The following is an 18,107-nucleotide window of genomic DNA, read 5'->3' as shown; positions in this document are numbered from 1 at the left end:
AGGTTGTGTGAATGTTTCATGTTTTGTGTTGCAGTATCTGACCTGTCTGAAGACGTCACGGTCTATGACGGATAAATTATCGTTTGATGTGGGACTTCAAGAAGACTCAACAGGTGAAGTATGATGTTCGGGGTGAAACTGTACAGTCAGTCTGTGAATTCACTCTGTTTCTGGACTCCAGTGACGATCTGTTTTCTCCAGGTGAGGCCTGTTGGTGGACGATCCATCCTGCGTCTAAACAGAGATCCGAGGGCGAGAAAGTGCGTATCGGAGATGATCTCATTCTCGTCAGCGTTTCATCGGAGCGCTATCTTGTGAGTATCAGATAAACCAAACATATACTTTACTTTTGATTTTCTTCAGGTGTGTAATTCATCTGTGAAATCATGAGAGATCAGTCCGGTGTGATAGACATGTATATCTCTGTCAAGAACATGCCCAGGTCATATTTCACCCCAAAATCAAAAGAAAAAAAATACATAATATTGTGATAAAAGAGAATGAAATGTATTTCTATGGCCATGTTATTTATTTGTGTATTTATTTATTCATTTATTTTTTTATTTGCTTATTTAATTTTTAAATGTATCTATATAAACGATTATTAAGCTCTTCAGTTTATTTTTTTTTATATTTCAAAATATTTATTTTATTTTATTTCCATGACTATTAAACTTTTCAGTGCTGTAAGCATATTTTTTACTTCCAATTATTATTTAACTTTACTTAATTTCATTTATTTACATATTTATTTTTTTATTTCCATGACTGTTAAGCTTTTCGATTTAAATTTTGTCTTATAGTTCAAAATATTTATTTTATTTTATTTTTATTTTGTATTATTTTATTTTTACTTTTATTTTATTTTATTTTATTTTATTTTATTTACAGTTAAACTTTTCAGTGCTGTAAGCATATTTGAGGTTCAAAGTATTATATTATTTAATTTTTATTTAATTACATTTTTTAAATTAATCAATTAATTACTTATTTCCAAGACTATTAAGCTTTTTGGTTTATATTTTGTTTTATAGTTCAAATTATTTTATTTTATTTTATTTTATTTTTAGTTAAACTTTTCAGTGCTATAAGCATAGTTATTGTTCAAAGTATTATTTAATTTTTATTTAATTACATTTTTTTAATTAATCAATTAATTATTTATTTCCATGACTATTAAGGTTTATATTTTGTTTTATAGTTCAAAATATATATATTTTTTATTATTATTTTTTTTTCAACTTTTCAGTGCTGTAAGCATATTTGTTAGTTCAAAGTATTATTTATTGATTTATTTTTATTTATTTACATATTAATTTATAATTAATTATTATTTATCAATTTATTATTTATTATTTATTTCCATGACTATTAGACTTGTTCAGATTTATTTAGATTTTTTATTATAAAATCATTTTATTTCATTATTTCCATGACTATTAAGCTTATTTATTGTTTTATAGTTCAAACAGGAATCATCTTTTTTTCATCTTTCTAGTAATAATTCTCTTTCTGACATCAGCGGATAAATGATTGACACTTCAGTCATATGGCAGTGTTTGTGTGATCTGTCAGACGTGACCAGCGTTAGTCCGTGTGTTTGTGAGTGGACGGTCACGTATGATCATCTGAAACTCATTTTTACGGCTTAATCTGAATTTATGCACGCATATCCCATGATGCCAAGCTTCCCAGTTATGACCTCTGGGGCAAACGCATCATAAAACCCACATGACACGAGAGGACGTGTTGCCATGGTAACGATTATGCACCTGGTCTCCCCGACAGCATCTGTCCATATCCAACGGCAACATCCAGGTGGACGCGTCCTTCATGCAGACGCTGTGGAACGTCCATCCCACCTGCTCCGGGAGCAACGTGGAGGAAGGTTCGTCACGGTGGAGTTTAACTGCAGTGAAATAAAGACTTTATTTTCTTTCCTCTGGTCTGAATGAAGATGTTATGAAAAACAAAAATAGTTCTCAAATTTGACCAGTGAGTGAGAAACTGCTGTTGCCTGTTGAGTCTTGCAGTAAAACATCATTGATTTTCCTGATTTCCTGATCAAAAGCCCGACTGATTCTTCTTCTGTCCTATAGGATACCTTCTTGGTGGTCATGTGATGCGTCTTTTTCACGGACACGATGAGGTTCTGACGATCCCAGGGTCGGATCAGAGTGAGGAAGAGCAGAGGTAAAAACATGATGATATCATCATCATCATCATCATCATCTTCACCAGGAGCCTTCAGAGAACTTCTGAGAGTCAAGATGACTTTAAATGATTTAAAACGAACGAAACAAAACAAGCTTTAAAATAAATCAAGTTTAAATCAAGATTTTTTTTATTTTAATAATTTTTTTGTCTTTAAAGAACCAGGATTCTCACAGTCTGAGAAAAACGGAATATTTATTTATTTACTTATTTATTTATTCATCCGTCCATCCCTCCATCCATCTCTCTCTCCATCCAACCCTCATCCTTATATCCATCCTTCCATCCATCATCCCTCCGTCATCCATCCATCCCTATATCATCCATCTCTCCATCTCTCCATCCTTCCATCATCTCTCCATCCCTATATCCATCCATCTCTCATACATCATCATCCATCCCTCCATCCATCCCTCCATCCATCCATCCCTATACCCATCCATCCATCCATCTCTCCATCCATCCATTCCTCTATCCCTATATCCATCCATCCATCCATTCATTCATTCTTCCATTCATCCATCTATTCATCCATCCCATCCATCTATCCCTATATCCATCCATCCCTCATTCCTATATCTATCCATCCCTCCATCATCCCTCATCCATCCATCCATCCATCCATTCCTCTATCCCTATATCCATCCATCCATCCATTCATTCATTCATTCTTCCATTCATCCATCCCATCCATCCATCCCTATACCCATCCACCCATCTCTCCATCCATTCATTCCTCCATCCCTGTATCCATCTCTCCATCCATCCCTCTATCCATACATCTACTTATTCCAAGCTCTAAAATATATTATCAAGTAGAAATTGTGAGCAATATATAGTTTTTAAATCATTAAAATGTTTAAAAATCCTTAATTATTATCCAGTAAATCAGGAACGACTGGAATTATTTTATTTGCTTATATTTTTCTCTGCAGTCTAAAAGCTTGAGAAGCACGTGATGATCTGCATGATTTTCTTTACGTCAGTAAAGTCCAAATGATGGTCCATTTATCTGCTGCACATGAATGTCACACATTTACTCTTTACACAATTCAGATGGTTTCACAGCAGCTTCACAGTGATAAACAGGAAAATAACAGAGTTAATGTTGCAAAATTCGATTATGAAAGAAACTCAGTTCAGTGTGAATGATGATGGTGTCAGTGCAGTTAAACGGAGTATTAACGGTCTTGTGAAGCTCATCCTGGTGCTGTATCTGTGATTCAGCGTCCCGTGGCTGTTCGTCTATGAATAGCCCGTTGAGCGAGTGTGTCACGGCGGCCGGCTGAACTGGGTCGAGGCAGGAGTAACCCGGGGACGAACCGCTGAAGATGCGATCGGTCCCTCTGAGCTCCTCGTAGGCGTGTGGCCTATTTTTAGCGCTGTGGCGTTTAGCGCGGCGTCTGCGGTGTTAGATGTGGGTTGTCAGCTCTGGCCTGTGGCGCTGCGTCCTGTCCTTGAGATCTAATCAGGGACTCCTTCCTATAAAGGATTTTCTGCAAGACCTCCTTCAGACGTATCGCAGATCTGTCAGTGCGGAGAGTGCGAATAAACGATTTCTGTTATCAGGCCGCGCTCAGTGTTTGTTTCAGCCTAACTAGCGTCCTCGATGACGTGCAGCTGTTCTGAGGCGATCGATAAACGTGACGTTCATCTCCAGAGTCGCCGTTAACAGAAAATCTCTCCTGAGCCTCATTAAATCAGCTGTAGGAATCAACTGAAATCACACTCTTGAGATGGTGCTTCTTTTGAGTATTTACTTTTTGTGAGCATCAAAACTGTTCTATATAGTATGAATGTGTGTAGTGTGAAGGTAATCCATCCATCCCTCCATCCTTCTGTCCATCCATCCATCTCTCCATCCGTCTCTCCATCCATCCATCGTCGTCCATCCGTCCGTCTCTCCATCCATCCATTCATCCGTCCATCTGTCCGTCCATCCATACATCCATCTCTCCATCCCTCCATCCATCCCATCCATCTCTCATCCCTCCCCATCCATCTCTCCCTCCCTCCACTATCCATCCATCTGTCTCTCCATCCCTCCACCATCCCTCCATCCCTCCCTCCATCTATCATCCATCCATCTGTCCCTCCATCCCATCCATCTCTCCCCATCCATCTCTCCATCCCTCCACCATCCATCCATCCGTCTCTCCATCCATCCAATCCGTCCATCCATCAATCCCTCCCTCCCTCCCTCCCTCCCTCCCTCCCTCCATCTATCATCTACCCATCCATCCATCATCCCTCCCTCCCCATCCATTTCTCCGTCCTTCCCCCATCTATCCCTCCATCCCTCTCCATCATCCATCCATCCATCCATCCATCCAACTATCATCCCTCCCTCCCTCCATCCATACATCCTTCTATTCATCCCTCCCTCCCTCCCTCCACCATCCACACATCCATCTCTCCATACCTCATCCATCCATCCATCAATCCATCTCTCCATCATCCATCTGTCCATCCCTCCCTACCTACCTCCATCCATCCATCCATCCATCCATCCATCCCTCATCCATCTCTTCCCTTATCCATCTCTCCATCCCTCCACCCACCCATCCGTCCATCCATCCATCCATCTATCCTTCCATCCCTCCCTATCCACCCATCATCCATCCAACTATTATCCCTCCATCTCTCCCCATCCATCCATCCATCTATCCCTCATCCATCTCTCCCCCATCCATCTCTCCATCCCTCCACCCACCCATCCGTCCATCCATCCATCCATCCATCCATCCATCCATCTATCCTTCCATCCCTCCCTATCCACCCATCATCCATCCAACTATTATCCCTCCATCCCTCCCCATCCATCCATCCATCCATCCATCCCTCATCCATCTCTCCATCCATCCATCTATCCATACGTCCATCCCTCCCTCCCTCCCTCCCTCCCTCACATCCATCTCTTCCCCATCCATCTCTCCATCCCTCCACCCACCCACCCATCCGTCCATCCATCCATCTATCCTTCCATCACTCCCTATCCATCCATGCATCCAACTATTATCCCTCCCTCCATCCATCCCTCCCTCACCATCCATCTCTCCATCCCTTCACCCATCGTCCCTCCATCCATCCCTCCCTCCCCCATCCATCTCCCCATCTCTCCATCCCTCCATCTGTCCATCCAGTACTCTTTTATGTGAGTACTGTGAATTCGTACAAACGTACATCTTTTGTCACGTTACACCACTATGTAGTAGAGAAGTATGTTACTTTGTCAGCCAAAGACAGTCACTCGCTTCATTTCTGAATGAATCATTTATTTGAATGCATCGGTTGAGTAAATGATTCAATGACTCACTCAATAGGACAGTGACTTACTGCCTCCTACTGGCGGTTTTAGATTCATAGTTCACCAAAAAATGAAAATAATGTCATTAATTACTCACTCTCATGTCGTTCCACACTCGTAAGACCTTCGTTCATCTTCAGAACACAAATATATACAGAAAACGAACAAAGAACGAGAAAAGAAATCTCATGCATAGTAATGCCGCAATCGACACTTCATTCATTTTCACATTTCACTTTAATAGTCATAATTGATTTAGTTTAATTATGCATTTTTTGGGGGGCTTTTTTGTTCATTTTGCTGGCATTTTTCCCCCCATTCGTTTCCGAGCCTGATGTAAACTTGTTTTCGCTGGTGTTTTTCAGATTGGTGAACTATGAGACGGGTAAAGCCGGGGCTAAAGCCCGATCTCTCTGGAGGCTGGAGCCGTTACGGATCAGGTGTGAAGCTCTAGTCATCTGACATGAGATCGTCTAAAGCCCTTCAGGATGTTCTGTGCTAATTATAGTAATTAATTATAGCTATTAGTATTTAAGTTTCAGGAGTGGCAACAGCATTTAGATACGGCAGTGAATCCCCTAAATTATCATTATGCGTTTGAACGGAATGCAAATGAATATTACAGTGACCAAACCCATGATCTCCGTGTGTTTAGCTGGTGCGGCAGTCACATCCGCTGGGGTCAGCCGTTCCGCCTGCGTCACCTGACCACCGGTCACTATCTGGCACTGACGGAGGACCGAGGCGTCGTGCTGCAGGACAGAGAGAGATCAGACACCACGGCCACAGCCTTCTGCTTCAGAGCCTCCAAGGTGATCAGACAAACACAACATTTACTCCGAAGGCTTCAGAGTTAAGAAATGAACACTTTTATTCTTCAAGGACACATTGGTGAGCAGAAGAGACTCACTTTAAAAACATTACAAATCATACCATCCCCTGTATTCATTATGTAATTAATGAAGTCAGACTAAATCACTGAAGTTTATTGAATTATTAGTGTTATATCTGTAAAAGATAGATGTGAGGCAGATACTAACTCCAGCTCTCAAAGGGTCAGTATCCAACAAAGAGGATTTTCCTCCAGAGCTTTATTAAATAAGAACCATCACTTTTATTGTGTCGTTTGTCATCCACTTATTCTGATGTGATTTTATTCTCGACGTTCCAGCAGGGAAAACGAAGCAGCGTCTTAATTAGGATTCATCAGCTTTGCCTCTGGATGTGCTGTAATGTTCGTTCGTTCTGCTTGAGTCATAAAGAGCTCGTCTTGAGTAGTTTGATCTATCATCATGTTTTCAGGTCAAACTCGCATAATCGCATGATTGATTTGAATAAGATGAGCTGTAAACAATTCATGCTTTCAGCTGAAATTGTGCTCGTTAGTATTAATATTCCAGATAAGTCTGACACACTCTAGATGTCCCGTCTGCTCCAGTAAATGTGTGGTTTGTGTTGGTTCAGGATAAGCTGGAGTGCAGTCCGAAGCGGGACATCGAGGGCATGGGCGTGGCGGAGATCAAGTACGGAGACTCTCTGTGTTTCGTGATGCACGTGGTGACGGGACTGTGGCTGTCCTATCAGGCGCCTGACGTCAAATCTGCTCGACTGGGGCCGCTCAAGAGACGAGTGAGATTCACACCTGCTGTTGCTTCATCCAGCATCATGTATTTCATGTAGTCCAGATCTGATGAAGACCAGTAGAGGCCTTTGCTGTTTCTCTTGAAGCAGGCTTCTGCTTAAACACACCAGGGGCGGAAATTAACCGGGGCTTGGGGCAAAAATGCCACTAAAATTAATAAATAATGCCCTAAAATTCAAGATATGGTGCAAAAAATTTTCTTTTCTTGTTTTTAATATTTATAAGCAATACCACAGGAGCAAGAGTGCTGTTTTCACGAATATCAGCACTTTGCGAATGTCATATTGATTTTATACACTTTAATAAACAAGAAGTTAATATTAGATGACTTATATTTACATTTCTTTGAATTGCTTGTTATTTTAGTGTCATTAAGATGCTATTATAGTTTTATTAATATTTTACATTTTTGTTGTCATATTTTCTGGTTTTGTTTTAATCTTAAAGATTTATTCATTTTGTTGTTTCTGACATTTTATTAGTTTTAGTCTTTTTTTAATATGTCTGTAGTTTTTATGACTTTTTTCAGTTTTAGTTTTTTTAAGACATCAGGTAACTAAATGAAAAGAAGTAAAATAAAATTAAGATTCATTTTTTTATATTGTTTCAGTTCAGCTATGAATTTCAGGTATGAATTACCTTTTGGGGGGATTATTATTATTATTATTATTATTATTTTTTTTTTTTTTTTTTTTTTTATATAAGTATGTCTATAGTTTTTATTAATTTTTATTTCAGTTTTAGTTATTTTAGTATATCAAGTTAAACTCAATAAAAATAAGTTTGTTTTTTATATTTAATTTTCTTTGTTTATTTTTTATATTATTTTAATATATATATATATATATATATATATATATTTCTACATTTTATTTACTTATTTATTTATACATTTATTTATTTATACATTTATTTATTTATAAATAAAATGTAGAAAAAAAATATATATGAAATAAATTAATAAACAATTATAACAATGTATATAAACTTATGTAAATAATATAACAACAATTTATGTATATACACTTTTTTTTTTATCTTGTTTTCCAGTAAAATATCTATTAATAAATGCGCGCACACACACACACACACACACACATATATATATATATATATATATATATATATATATATATATATATATATATATATAATTTGTTTATATATATTGTTTTTTATATTGTCTCAGTTAACATTTAATTTCAGGCTGTTTTTTTTGTTTGTTTGTTTTTTAAATTTGTCTACATAGTTTTTATTAATTTTTATTTCATTTTTAGTTATTTTAGTATATCAAGTTAAACTGAATAAAATAAGTTTTTTTTATTTTAACATTTATTTTCTTTTAACAAAATTTTTTTTAATGGTTTTATTTTTATTTTTTTAATATGTCTGTTTAGTTTTATCTATTTATCTATTTTTATTTTTAGTTTATTTTAGTTATTAAGTTAATTTAATTAAAATAAATGAAAAGAGAAATTTAGCATTTTATTTCAGGTAACGAAAATGCTTTTTTATTTTAGTGTTTTAAAAATATATGTGTCTAGTTATACAAAATAAAAATGAGAAATGTTGATTTGGCAACTAGCTGAAATGAAATAAGGTTTTTTTTATATATTTATTTTACTAATGGTTTTAGTGAACTATAATAACACTGATGAGTAGATGCTTCATCACCAGAGCAGCCTGTACTGAAGGATCATGTGTAGTTGACATTGCTCAAGCACTCTCTAGTTCTTGTGTTGTTATGTACATGTAGTTTAAGAGCAGAAGAAGAGTCATGTGGAATGATGAGAGAAGAACATCTGTTTATGACAGTTTCAGCTGATTCTCAGTTCCTCTGTGGTTCAGGCGTGTCTTCATTCAGAAGGACACATGGATGATGGTCTGACGCTGCAGCGCTGTCAACACGAGGAGTCGCGCGCCGCTCGAATCATCCGCAACACCACACGCCTCTTCAGCTGCTTCATCAGGTATCAAACACGACCTTTGACATGATCTCAATCTCATGTGTGGAAGTGTTGAATAAGTTCATCTCACTCTTTTTCCTGCCAGATGGTGCATCGGCGCTCACAAACACACTATTTTTAGCGCTCACGTGTGTCTTGAATGTTCTGCGTGAGTGAAGCTCCCGATGGCACCTTCACCCAAGACATTTTCAGGAAATATGTTTCATAATCTTACATAAGCGACACTGTTTTGGCTCAGAATCAAATCAGCGGGAAGCTGCATGTTATTCCGGGAAGCTAATTACTGTCACATCTCAGGCCTGTTTGGCTTCATGGTTCCTGAAATTGTTCATCTTGTAGGTTTGAGATGGTCTGCAATCTTATGGGGTATTTTTGTGCTCTACTCGAACAGGTTTTTCTGCTTGAATGTTGATTATTTTCCTCATATTCTCCATTGTTCAGCTCCTCTCTTCCCAGTCTGTCAGTAACGCTCTGTTTAGTTCCTGTCTCTATGAAGCCCCTCCTTCTGAAAAGCACAATGTGCTCTGATTGGTCGGCGTGTTTGGGAAATGTCCCGCCCCTTACCATAAGCGCCAGTTTCAACACACTAGTGCTGAACAAAGATCTTCACAGTAAATCTGTTGGACAGTCAGACGTCTCTGGTGTTGTTTCTGCAGAGAGCTGGACGGTCTGAGCATCAAGAACCGTGTGTCTGTGGCTCTGCCCATCGAAGAGGTTCTCCAGACGCTCAACGATCTCATCACGTACTTCAGACTGCCTGACGCCGAGCTGGAGCACGAGAAGAAACAGATCAAACTGCGATCCCTGAAGAACCGACAGAACCTCTTCAAACAGGAGGTGAGCTGATCACATGCTCCTTCTGAAGGTGATCGTAGTACGGTTTAAACGAGAGCCGACTTCATCAATGCATCGTCTGCTTTCCACATGACATGCTGCAGTTTAGTGTTGATCTTCTGTCATCAAAATCACCACATCAACAAACATTTATTGTTTTCTTTTGGTATTTATCTTATGATAATCGCATCTTTCAAATGTCAAGTATTTTTTCCTAAAATTGTATTCTAAAAGTAATCATTTTTGAATTAATTGGTGTCGTCCTGATTTCTCACTCATTAACTTTGTCTCGTTTTCCAGTACAAACATCTAAACATTCTTAAATCGACTTAAAAAGCAAAATGACATAAAATTAGAAGTCTTATTTTCTGAGAAATTGATCACAATTTAAGTGAGTTTAAATAAATATAAAGAAAAATACATTTCAAAAGGAAAAGCAAGGATATTTTTCTCAATTTAAATGCAAAATCACTTTATTTTGATAAACTTATTAGAAAACATATTATATCATATATATATATTATATATTATAATTATATATATTTTTTTTAATTTATAAATATTTTTATATATAATTTAACTTGTTTTAAAAAAAAAAAAAAAAAAAAAAAAAAAAATATATATATATATATATATATATATATATATGTTTATTTTGTTTTCCAGTAAAATATCTATTAATAAATAAATAAATTATAGCGCAAAAATAAGCGCAAAATGACTTTATTTTGATAACTTTATTAGAAAACAAGACTTGAAGTCATCCTGATTTACATATCTAATATTTTATATATATATATATAAAAATTTCTTTATATATATATATATATATAAAAAATTATATATATATATATATATATATATATATATATATATATATATAAATTTTAACTTGTTTTCCATTAATATATATATATATTTATAATAAATGAATAAATTTTTTATATATAATATTTGTTTATATATTTTTTTTGTCCAGTAAAAAAAAAAAAAAAAAAAAATACATAAATGATAATTTTAATTTTTATATATTATTTTTTATCTTGTTTTCCAGTAAAAACAATTTATTTATTTCAGGTTTTTTCTATCTTGTTTTCCAGCAAAAGAGTAAAAAATCACTTTTTGCACTAACAGAAGGCAGGTTTAATAAGATGTGTTATATACCCTACAGTGGGTTATATATGTGTGTGTTTATAGAGATCATGGTCTCTGTGAGCTCATTAAACCTCTGCGTTTATTAACGAAGGAGTTATTTAATGAGTCTGCTGAGATGGAGCTGCTCACTGTTTCTTCACTTCAGTTCTTCAGAGCGTCATAAATCATCTTCTGTCGTCTGACCTCACACACAGCAGTGCACTCTGGGTAAACGAGGACATGTATGTTGTGTGTCTCAGGGGATGTTGTCTCTGGTGTCCAACTGCATCGACCGCTTGAGCGTTTATAACAGCGCGGCTCATTTCGGCGAGTGTGCGGGTGAAGAGGCCGGAGCCGCGTGGAAAGACATTCTCAACCTGCTCTACGAGCTGCTGGGTAACGACCTCTTCATCCATAAGCATGTTTATTTAACAAAAGTGTGATATTTTTTATCCCTAACCCTACAGAAAAAACATGTACACACACTCACACACACACTCATTCTCATCATGTGTTGTCATCTGATGTCACATGTTCCGTTAGAGTGACGTCCTTCACACAGGTTTTCTGGACACTGATTTCCTCTCAGAGGACCAGATTGATGTGATAATCACGTCTCGGGTCCAATCTTCCTCCTTCATCAAACACTCTCACACACACACACACACACACACACACACACACACACACAGTGTTCCTCCAGGTCAGTCTTAACTGAGTTTAGGCTTCACTCTCTGTCCTCGTCGCCCGTCTGTCAGGTGACCCGATCGTCTAAAAGATGCACTCATTAGTATGCATGACAGCAGTGTGCGCCTCCTCAAGGAGCTGCGTCTCTGTCCTTGAAGGAGGTGACATTTAGAAAGGAAGAAGTCGTGTTTGGCCTGATAATGCAGCCTGTTTCCTGGTTTCATGTTTAATGCATGCGCTGGTTAATTGGATTATCCCATCACCTCTTCCAGCCGCTCTCATCCGAGGGAACCGGAATAATTGTACGCAGTTCTCACATAACCTGGACTGGCTGGTCAGTAAGCTGGAGCGCTTGGAGTCGTCTTCAGGTAGGACCGATACTTCAAAATGGAGGTTGAACTCTGTTCGAACTCTGAACTGACCTCAGAGGTTGTGACCGTTCGTCTCTCGGTGTCTCAGGGATCTTGGAGGTTCTTCACTGTATCCTGATTGAAAGTCCAGAAGCTCTGAACATCATCCAGAGAGGACACATAAAGACCATCATCTCTCTGCTCTACAAACACGGACGCAACCACAAGGTCAGTGTGTCTCCTTCGTCACATGATCATCGAGATCATGTGATCCTCTGATGGCATCTAATTCAGCTCCTCAGTTATTAAATGAAGTCTGGTTAGTCTTTTTCCCCTTGTTCTGCCCGTTAGTCTGTTTTCGACGAGTGTCCAGGTGTGTTTTGGGAAAACTGTGTAAAATGATGATGTTTGTGTGAACGTGTGCTCAGATCCTGGACGTCCTCTGCTCTCTGTGTGTGTGTAACGGAGTCGCTGTCAGAGCCAATCAGAACCTGATCTGTGATCACCTGCTGCCCAGACGAGACCTGCTCCTGCAGACGCGATTGGTCAATGACGTCCAAAGGTCAGAGATGTTCATAAAAAAAAAATGTATTAATTTATTTATGATTAAATATAAATGTATTTTTGTTTATTCATGGTTAAACATTTATTTATTTATTTATTTTTGTTTATTAAATACTTTCTTATTGAATACAAATACTTTTATATTTAATCATCCTAAATAAATAAATACATTTATGTATTGAAGATCTTTAGATTTTTTTTGTGGTGATTAAATGTTAATTGTAATTTATTTTTATGTTTAAATATTTATTTATTTATGATTAAATATAAATGTATTTGTTTCTTTTATTGATTTAATTTTTGTTTATTATTTAAATAAAAATTAATTAATTCATTTATTTATGATGATTAAATATAAATATATTTGTTTATTGATTTTTTTTAAATTTTATTTATTTATTTTATTATTATTTAAAAACAAATGTATTTAATGATCCTCAATTAATTAATTTATTTATTTAGGATGAGTTATTTATTCATTTATTTGATTAAATATAAATATATTTATTTTTTAAATATACATGTATTTATGTTTTATTTTTTAAATTTGTATTCTTTGATTTTTTTTTTTTTTTTTTTAAATAAACATATTTAGTCATACTAAATTATAAATTCATAAATTAATTAATTTTATTTATTTATTTATTTACTGCTTTATTTAGGATGATTAAATATAAAAAATGAGTAAATATAAAATTTGGTTTATTTGATTAAATATAAATGTATTTGTTTGTTTACTGATTTGTAATTTTTATTTATTAATTTCTAAATTAATTATTATAATTATTTAAACAAATGAATTTATTTTTAATCATAATAAATAAATTCATTAAATAATTTATTTATTTATTTAGGATGATTAAATATAAATATATTTATTTTTTGAGTCAAGATAATTTTTTGTTATTTGAGTAAATATAAATGTATTTGTTTATTTATTGATTCAATTTTTTTTTTTATTGTTAAATATAATCGTGTTTATCTGCCGCACATATCATTATGATTATGAGTCTCTGACGTGTGTGTGTGTGTGTGTGTGTGTGTGTGTGTTGGTTTGCAGCATGAGGCCCAATATCTTCGTGGGAGTCAGTGAAGGCTCCGCCCAGTACAGGAAGTGGTATTTTGAGCTGATGATTGATCAGGTGGATCACTTCCTGACGGGCGAACCATCGCACCTGCGGGTGGGCTGGGCGTCCACTAAAGGTTACGCTCCCTACCCGGGCGGCGGAGAGGGCTGGGGCGGGAACGGCGTCGGGGACGATCTCTACTCGTACGGCTTCGACGGACTCCATCTGTGGTCGGGTACGGAAGTCCTGCAGCACCGTACGCTCACTCCATAGACAGCTGTCTTATTCCTTACATGTGTTCGATGTTTCGCTCGACCTAATTGTGTCTTAGTAACTGTGTTTTGGTCCTGCTGTAGGACGCATCCCGAGGACCGTGGCGTCTGTGAACCAGCACATGTTGACGTCGGATGACGTGATCAGCTGTTGTATGGATCTGAACGCTCCCAGCATCTCCTTCAGGATCAACGGGCAGCCGGTGCAGGGCATGTTCGAGAACTTCAACATCGACGGGCTGTTCTTCCCCGTGGTCAGCTTCTCCGCTGGCGTCAAGTACGTCCAGACGCTGCTTCTGTGCCCTGTGTTCTCCACACACACGGTTTAACCCTCGTGTCGTCTTACAGGGTGCGCTTCCTGTTAGGTGGTCGTCACGGAGACTTCAAGTTCCTGCCTCCGTCGGGTTACGCGCCGTGTTACGAGGCTCTGCTGCCGAAAGAGAAGATGAGGGTCGAGCCGGTGAAAGAGTACAAGAGAGACGCCGACGGAGTGAGAGACCTACTGGGAAACACACACCTGATGTCACAGACCTCCTTCATTCCCAAACCTGTGGACACGACTCAGGTACACACACACACACACACACACACACACTCTAACAATAAATTATGTTTGAGGTACTTTGAGTGTGAGTTAAATTAAAATACTCCATGATTTGCTGATGATAAAATGTTACTTATAAATGTTTATATTCAAATGTTTTTGTGTGTGTGTGTGTGTCGTCAGGTGGTGATGCCTCCTCATCTGGAGAAGGTTCGGGATCGTCTGGCGGAGAACATCCATGAGCTCTGGGGAATGAACAAGATCGAGCTGGGCTGGTCCTACGGGAAGGTATCCGTCCCACACACACACACACACACACACATGCTGATATGAAATGACTGCAGAAGCTGTGTATCATGTGACCTGTGCTCGTGGTTTGTTTTGCTTTCTCTTTTATAATTTGCTCTTCAATTAAAACAGAGGGTAAGTGACTTGGTTTCTCCATCATCATGTGTCATGTGACCCGTCATGTTCATGTAGATTCATTCTCTGATGTATAACATGTTTAAGTCTCATTAGTTTCCGTCACAGTAATTCCCAGATTCGTTTCAGGGTTTTTGGGCCCTTTAAGAACCTGGAAATCAAGTCTGTCTTTATGTCAGTTCAGTCGTCCTTCATTTCTCTGTGAACGAGCAGGTGTTTTACTCTCAGGGAAGTTTGGTTTTGGCATGAGCTGGACGATCAGAGGTTAATGTGTGTTTTAATGAGCGCTCGTTAGCTCCGGCTGACCCTGACGCTCTGGCACTGATGATTATATTCACACAGAGGGAGAATTAGTTCATCTTCCAGCGCTGCTTCAGCTGTGGCTCACGGTAAATGAAGACCAATCCGAGCGCTCCAGCTGTGAAACAGGGTCTGATTGGTCTCTCACTCTCGTCTGATTGACATCATCTCTACCCACTGTGCCCGAGGTCCGGTTTCCGTTGGTTGAACGTTCAGATGATCGGATCCCTGAAGTCTTATTGCTTAAGCGAAGCAGCATGTCAATGTCACTCTGTGATCTACTCATGTTGTGTTTGGGCTCGTTCGACACAAGCTGCTCTAAATAAAGATACACACTACGGTTTAATAATGTCTTGTGAAGTTACAAACAAAAACGTGACGCAGAGGCATCATGTGTATGCTGTTTACTGTTTACATGATAATCCGCTTCGGATTTAGGAGGTTAACGATTAATCCATTAATTGATCGTTGATTTAAACAATGATCAATTATGGGAATTTATCTAAATTGAGATCCCTACTCTTGAACGTAATAAATAAATAAATAAATAACACTGATCTAATAAATTATAGTATATGATGATAATTTTAATTTCTACTACTTTGAGTTCCCATAATAAAAGATTTTATTGCTGTTATATAAAAAATAAAGATATACAAAATAGGTGTCACCCACAGATATTGAGTAATAATTTAATTTAATTATTTTATTTAATTTAAAAAAAAATATTTAAATTAAAATATTGGTTAATTGTTTAAATTAAATTATTATATTTAAATTATTTAAATGCTGTTAAATAAATAAAAAGATTAAAAAAAATACGTCACCCACAAATATTGAGTAATAATTTAATTTAAATTAATAATTTAATTTTAATTTAATAAAATTATTTAGATTAAAATATTGGTTAAATATTTATATTCCAATTAAATTAATTTGAGCTCTTTTTATTGTTATTCTGGTATTTTATTCATTATTTATTATCATGATTTCAGCCTATTCCAGTGCATTTTGCGAATGCTTTTTCTGTGAAGATAAATGTGATGTTGACTTACATTTTTATTTTTTATTTTAATGATTATTTTAATTTTTACTACTCTCAGTTGCCACAATAAAAGCTTTTACTGCTATTATATAAATAAATAAATAAATAAATAAATAAAGATTAAAAAATACATGTCACCCACAAATATTGAGTAATAATTTTATTTATTTTTTGTTTAATTTAATTTAATTAAATTTAATTTTACTTTATTACTTTTTTTAAAATTAAAATATTGATTAATTTTTTTAATTAAATGATTTAATTTAAATGATTTAAATTCAAATTAAATTAAATTGAGCTCTTTTTATTGTTATTTTCTGTTATTTTATGCATTATTTATTATCATAATTTCAACCTATTGCAGTGCATTTTGCGAATGCTTTTTCTGTGAAGGATAAATGGGATAGTGACTTTTTTATTATATTTTTTAATGATTATTTTAATTTTCACGATAAAAGCTTTTACTGCTATAAATAAATAAATATGCTAAATAAATAAAGATACGTCACCCACAAATATTGAGTAATAATTAGATTTAATAATTTAATAAAATTATATAAATTAAAATATTGGTTAATTATTTAAATGTAATTGTTTAATTTAAATTATTTAAATTCAAATTCAATTTATTGTGATTTTCTGGTATTCTATGCATTATTACCATAATTTCAACCTATTTCAGTGTATTTTGCGAATGCCTTCTCTGTGAAGGACACATGTGACGTTGACTTACATTTTGGCCAATAGAAGGCATCTCTGAAGGAAGAAGCGCTTCATCATGCCCTGAGGTGCCGTCACGATAGCTGTGATGTGCTCCTGATGCGGGACGCGTCCCGAGGCCGTCTCTTCAGCTCTTTCACTGGTGTTGATCTGGATCTCTCTGTCATTTTGCAGTTACGGGGTCGTACGTTTAATAACAGCTAGAATTATTATTGATTCCTTTATTGATTTGTTCTGTAACAAACTATAAACCTGTATCGCTTGGATGAACTTCTGTAATAGATTTGATCTGATGTAGGACGGAAGGATAACAGCCTTCAGATGGTTTCACAGCAGCTTCACAGTGATAAACAGGAAAATAACAGAGTTAATGCTGCAAAATTCATCAATTTTGACACAAGCTCAGTTTCTACTGAAGTCAGTTCAGTTAACATTTTATTCTCATCAAACTGATAATATTACTGAATACGAATTTCTTTGAAATGGTGCATGTGTGTGTCTGTGGGCATGTTTGTGGTTGATGAAAGACCTCATCAACTCTGAAAACTCTCCAGCTCAAACCTGCGACGCTCATGACATTCCCACAATGCTTCTGGTAGATTTATTATCTGCGCGCGTGAGCAGAATGCGGCTGTCATTCTCTCGTACAATAATGATCTCCAGCAAGCGTCGGGTGGTTCCTCTCATCCAGATGTTATTTTCTTCCGTTCATCTCGTATGTTCTTCTCTCTCCTGCCGTCTGTGTGTTGCTGATTCACTCGTGTTCGTTCCTCAGATCAGAGACGATAACAAGCGTCAGCATCCGTGTCTCGTGGATTTCTCCAAACTGCCAGAAACCGAGAGGAACTACAACTTACAGATGTCCACAGAAACACTGAAGTAAGACCAGCACATACACTACATTACATTAATTATTCGTTTTCCACATCTAACTTCTTTTTATAAGGTGTCCAGCTTTTTCTCCAAAGACTGGGAATGTCACTTCCATAAAAACACAGCATCAGAAATCATACAGAACCAGAATCCATCTTGTAGAA

General features: G+C 36.3%; 1 protein-coding gene across 15 annotated transcripts in view; it reads left to right on the top strand.

The window, feature by feature from the left end:
- The window catches only part of LOC127499057 (ryanodine receptor 3), a 108,653-nt gene that overhangs the window by 20,178 nt on the left and 70,368 nt on the right, over window positions 1-18,107 (top strand). For 11 of the 15 annotated variants that reach the window (XM_051869156.1, XM_051869147.1, XM_051869146.1 and 8 more), the window contains 18 exons: window positions 35-113; window positions 202-314; window positions 1,789-1,888; window positions 2,100-2,193; window positions 5,887-5,961; window positions 6,177-6,333; window positions 6,986-7,150; window positions 9,012-9,133; window positions 9,787-9,967; window positions 11,359-11,494; window positions 12,058-12,153; window positions 12,245-12,363; window positions 12,564-12,697; window positions 13,760-14,001; window positions 14,123-14,315; window positions 14,387-14,603; window positions 14,766-14,870; window positions 17,846-17,949. In XM_051869156.1, coding sequence (XP_051725116.1) covers window positions 35-113; window positions 202-314; window positions 1,789-1,888; window positions 2,100-2,193; window positions 5,887-5,961; window positions 6,177-6,333; window positions 6,986-7,150; window positions 9,012-9,133; window positions 9,787-9,967; window positions 11,359-11,494; window positions 12,058-12,153; window positions 12,245-12,363; window positions 12,564-12,697; window positions 13,760-14,001; window positions 14,123-14,315; window positions 14,387-14,603; window positions 14,766-14,870; window positions 17,846-17,949 — 2,432 coding nt within the window. Of the gene's footprint in view, window positions 1-34; window positions 114-201; window positions 315-1,788; window positions 1,889-2,099; window positions 2,194-5,886; window positions 5,962-6,176; window positions 6,334-6,985; window positions 7,151-9,011; window positions 9,134-9,786; window positions 9,968-11,358; window positions 11,495-12,057; window positions 12,154-12,244; window positions 12,364-12,563; window positions 12,698-13,759; window positions 14,023-14,122; window positions 14,316-14,386; window positions 14,604-14,765; window positions 14,871-17,845; window positions 17,950-18,107 lie in introns of all 15 variants that reach the window. The other 4 variants (XM_051869143.1, XM_051869145.1, XM_051869144.1 and 1 more) reach the window with 1 other exon arrangement.

This window comes from Ctenopharyngodon idella, chromosome 17 (genome assembly GCF_019924925.1).
Source record: "Ctenopharyngodon idella isolate HZGC_01 chromosome 17, HZGC01, whole genome shotgun sequence".
In the NCBI taxonomy this organism is placed as follows: Eukaryota; Metazoa; Chordata; class Actinopteri; order Cypriniformes; family Xenocyprididae; genus Ctenopharyngodon; species Ctenopharyngodon idella.
Note: the sequence above shows the minus strand (reverse complement) of the source record. Positions and strands in the feature narration are given on the sequence as shown.